At 36.5% G+C, this 5,230-nt stretch overlaps 1 protein-coding gene across 1 annotated transcript in view; it reads right to left on the reverse strand.

Moving 5' to 3' along the window:
* LOC106868144 (putative uncharacterized protein DDB_G0286333) overlaps positions 1–2,414 on the reverse strand; it is a 34,730-nt gene extending 32,316 nt beyond the window's left edge. Inside the window, exon 1 of the mRNA XM_014913275.2 lies at positions 2,328–2,414. Coding sequence (XP_014768761.1) covers positions 2,328–2,414 — 87 coding nt within the window. The remainder of the gene's footprint in view (positions 1–2,327) is intronic.
* Positions 2,415–5,230: the final 2,816 nt, after the last annotated feature.

The following is a 5,230-nucleotide window of genomic DNA, read 5'->3' on the forward strand; positions in this document are numbered from 1 at the left end:
TTAATGAGTCTAAAACTGACTCGTATTCTCCAAAAGATTTATAGATATCTTCATTTTAGCTCATTACCTTCGTAAGCCGAGGAAAGTGTTCTACTGAAAGTTTTGATTGAGCCAAAAGGAACTTGAAAAACGACAATTTTTTTCTAAATGCCCAAATTTTTTGCCAAACATCATAAATACATTTATTTTTGCCTTAAAACAAAATGTTTAACTCATTTTGTTTTGACATCGCATCACATAAAAATGCAACATCTCTGTGAAAATTTGGATCTGATAACTCACAATGTTTGTTGTTTTCTTTGAAAAAGTCAATTATTTGCCTTCGTAAAGACAAAATTTTGACCAATACTTTTCTTTACAACAACCATTGATAAGGCAAATCCACATTAATTACTTCGTCATCCATCATGAGCATGTTTCGAAATTGACGATGCTTCAGGGCATTTGTTTGTATACTTATAACCTTCTGCATACTTATAACCTTCTGCAAAGTGTCATTTAAAACGACAGATTTTGCTCAGAGATTTTGCTGATGTAAAATACAATGAAAAAAAATTCAGTACATTTGGTTCCTTGATTACTCTTTTAAGATGTGCAATAAACCCTTCATTTTCAGCCATCATAGCTGGAGCATCATCTGTGCACACACCAAATTAGTAAAATTTAGTTTTATGATATTGCTCTTTGAATTTGTTAAAAATATCTATCCCTCGTGTCCTTCCTTTAAGGGTGCCTAAAGCAAATAATTCTTCATATATTTGAAAATCCTCAGTTATAGCACGAATAAGATACAATACTTGTGCTGAATCTGGAATCTGTCGATTCATCCAAAGCTACTGAGCACTATAAATTTTCTTTTTGGATTATATTTTTCAATTGCTCTGTTAACATTACAGGCCAATTCATGCTGTCGGTCTGTATTAGTCCTTCTTGAAAGAGGCATCTTTTTATAATTGTTAACTTTGTCAGGATCTATACATCCTACCACTTCTAAAATACTTTCCCTTATGAGTTCTGCACCGCTGAATGGCTTACCTTTTTATCCAAGCTAACATGCAACTTTATAGATGGCTTCTGTCATAACATTCGCTTGATGCAACACAGATTGGAAAAATTGTCTTTGCTTTTGTTTTCCATCTTTTAATTTCTGCAATGCTATCTTTCGAGACTCACTCTCTAATTTGACATATTTATTATCTTTATGAAGAGAATAATGTTGCTGTGCATTGAATTTCTTAACCGTTACAATTACTGTATCGCAAAACAAGCAAGACATTTTGCCTCCACTATTTACTTAAAAATACTGTAATTCCCATTCTTCATTGAAGATACCGTTTTCTTCTTTTAAAGTTCGTCTTATTTTTTTTTTGACATAATTATGGGTTAAAGAGAAATGTATTTATTCTGAAAAACCATAAAAAATAAGTTTAATAATGAATTAGTAAAGCCGGCCGCACACTAACCCAAATAAAGCAGTCTTAGACAAGACATGATAAACTTGCATCCCAGACCATGTTTTTGATTTTAACTTTAGAAATTGTTACTACCATCCGAGACTGAACAACATCTAGATTAGCTATAATTTTTTTTTCGGTAATTAGTACAATTATTTATCATTACCTAATTGTTACAGAAATAATATCAAATATCAACGGTTTCCAATCTCACAAAATAATGACAATTGTTGAAGTTATGACCAAGATTCCAAGAACGTGGTTTCGGACGCTGATTGATTGTGTCTTGTCTAAGACGGTTTTGTCTGAAGCAGTGTGCAGCCAGCTTAACAGAAAAGCAATGAATGCGGTCACTGTATCACTTAACAAGTCTCAATGATAAAAAGCAACTCTGTAAAATTAAGGCACGCACTGATGGATTTACGGTTTCAAATAAGACTATAACTAACTCAGCCTCACAAAACAAGTCGGTATGAAGTTAACCACGACTATGCAATTACTAAGTAATGTATGTAGCACAGATCACCATGAAAAGGTGGATGAGACAGGAACTCTTCATGTATCATACATGAAGTCACTTACTTCCACTAGGCTGGTGTAGCTGACAAGGAAACATTACCTTTACATACTTGTTGCTTTGAGTTTAAATTCACTGAGTTCAAAGAAAAATACTTGCAATCTCTGGGAATGACATCACTAAACACAGTTAACTTGTCTTTCGTCTATGTGTGTGTGTGTATTGTAAGTTTAAGGTGTATAATGATTTTAGACAAAAAATATTCAATATCAAAAAAAGAAAGAAAATATACCAATGGCCGTAGACGGCCGCACTTGTTGGCCCGGAAGCACAGTCACTGAAAAACGACCGCTTACCAATATCACATCTAACATGATCTCTTTATGTAATAAAGTGTGTAGGTCAACCTGTAAGGTAAAGGTAAAGTTACCTTCTTGAGTCATACTGGCACATAAGGGCCGGTTTGCTGGTTTCATGGCGTATATATTCCCCACCTGCAAAGAATGCCGGTCTGTCACAGGATAGCTCATTTTTGCCAACTGAGTGGACTGGAACAACGTAAAATGAAGTGTTTTGCTCAAGAACACAACGCGTCGCTCGGTCCAGGAAGCGAAACAATAATCTTACGATCATGAGTCCAATACCCTAACCACTAAGACACGCGCCTCCACAGGTTCACCTGTGAACTCACTCGGCTTCATAAATCCCAACATCCGGGTTAGTGGTACATAACCAGGATCCATGTGACCTCCTGTGGCCCGTATAAGATTTCTGGGTGTCCACACAAGCAAAGTAGTAAATTGGGGATCCCCGATAGTATTTTAAGGATCTATGGAAAACAAAAATTGCATTATATGTATTCATTGAAAATCAGCTGGATTTCTTTCGCCAACGCTTAACATAGTTCAACATGTTTCCCGTTATTGAAACATGTTCTCTTAGTGGAAAAAACGAAATAGAAATTTTGAAATAAGTATCTATAAAACTATGTTTTAAACATGGAATGGTCATGAGGTCCATCAGAATGAAATAGTAATCTAAAGTGGTGGTGGGGATGGGTATTGTTTAAAAAATGGTTGAGAATCAACGATCGAGATAGTCAGGCAGCTGCTGGAAAACTGCTGTATAATCAATGTGGAATGAATTTCCTTGCAAGTCTTAAGTGTCATATGAGACATCATAGGCGATAAGAAAACCAAAGGTAAAGTGTTTCTTAGTATGAAATGAATCTCGAAGTGGCCTTCCTCGGTGAGGAGCCGACTTCCACTGTATGTATGCATGTATGTATGTATGTATGTATGTATATATGTATGTATGTATGAAAATCCGGCCTTAGATTGCATTACTTAAAGTTTCCGAAAAGAGAAACACGACCGATCTTTCGGATTCATGCTTTTATATATTTGTCTATGTATGTATGTATGTATGTATGTATGTATGTATGTACGTATGTATGTATGTATGTATCTATCTATCTATCTATCTATCTATCTATCTATCTATCTATCTATCTATCTAGAAAATGTAAAGTGGTTCTTAGTATGAAATGAATTTAGAAGTGGCTTTTCTCGGTGTCGAGCCGACCTCCACTATATGTATGTATGTATGTTATCAATCAGTTTCATTTCTGTATTTCTTGTCCATAGAGAAAGAGCCGGACTCTAACATAGATTCAAGGCTCCTTCATTGGAACTTTTATCAACATCATCTAGGTATTTGTGCATATGGGTGTGTGTGTGCAGTATTTGGTGTTAGTGTATGCGCAGATTTGTATGTTTGTTTTATGGATGCGTTTTTATGTCTAGATGCATGCATATGTATTTATGTGCTAAATTTTTGGAAAGTTTTACATATCTTTACAGTTCCATTGATGGCTTGAATCTGTAGTCTTCTAATCAGCCTATGTATGTATGTATGCATGCATGTATGTATGTATGAATGTATGTATGTATGCATGTATCAAAATCCGGTCTTAGATTGCATTACTTAAAGTTTCCGAAAAGAGAAACACGACCTATCTTTCAGATAGACAGACAGACAGACAGACAGACAGACGAATTGGTTGGTAGGTAAAATATGGACTATTTTCTCCACCTTGTTTTGCACAACCCTCCGCAAAAAATCCCATATTCTATTTAAATTACTTTGCGGGAAGGACTGTTTTAACGAAGTCGCGTCTTGTCTTTACCTTCGAAACGAGGGGGGATTACGCATATGTGTGCCCTTTTTAGTAGATTAAGGATTTCTTACGTATAGTCCAGAAGGCCAGAAGCTTCCGGCGTGTGGGGAAGAGTCGGTAATATAGAGGACTCAGGTACTTGACTCAGGGAAAACACGGAAGTCAAAGTCAACATCGCAAGGATCTGAAATCAGAACGTAAAGGACCCTAGCAAAATATCGCAATGCATTATGGTCTGAAAGTCTACCCGATCCTCCTATCTACCATCCTTATAGTGAATGTAGGAAATTTCTTGTAGGTGAGAAGAGAGGAAAGCGAAGAAAGGGAGATAATTGTCCGTAACGTTGACACCATCTTGAAGTCTGTTGTAACAGGGAAGATTTATGTTAAGAATATGCATTGATCATTCTCTTGTAGAAGAAAGAATATGAAGCACGTGCGAGTGATAATGCCGGCGGTAGATGCTGGGGACTGTAATAGTGATGGAGGTGGTGGGGTGGGTGTGATTATAACGGTTGTGGTGATGGTGGTGGAGGCGGTAGTGGTGATAGTGGCGGCGGCGTTTATTTGTAATGGTCTGAGTGGTAGTGGCGATGATGGTGATTGTGGTGATGGAGGCGGCGGCGGCCGTGGTAGTGTTGTTGGTGATCAATATGAAACAAATATTGATTAAGAATCAATGCAAATAATTTGTAGTTGTGAAATGCGTAAATATAAAATTTGATACATAGACACATGCGTGCGCGCATATATTATAATTTTGCTTCAATATATGTATACATATATGTATATGCTTATATATATGTGCGTGCGTGTCTGTATTATGTATGTATGTGTGCTTATATATAAAGATAGATGGATAGATAGATAGATAGATAGATAGATAGATAGATAGATTTTAGTACTTGTGTGTGTGATGTGTGTGTGTGTCTCTGTGTGTGTGTATATGCGTGTGTGTGTGAGAGAGAGAGAGAGAGAGAGAAAGTGAAATTTTATTTCACAGACGACTTGCACTGCAGGACACTGTCTTCATCAGCTGTCGAGGGGGAATCACAATTTCGGCACCTTGTAACACTGCCG

This window comes from Octopus bimaculoides, chromosome 7 (assembly GCF_001194135.2).
Source record: "Octopus bimaculoides isolate UCB-OBI-ISO-001 chromosome 7, ASM119413v2, whole genome shotgun sequence".
Taxonomy (NCBI): Eukaryota; Metazoa; Mollusca; class Cephalopoda; order Octopoda; family Octopodidae; genus Octopus; species Octopus bimaculoides.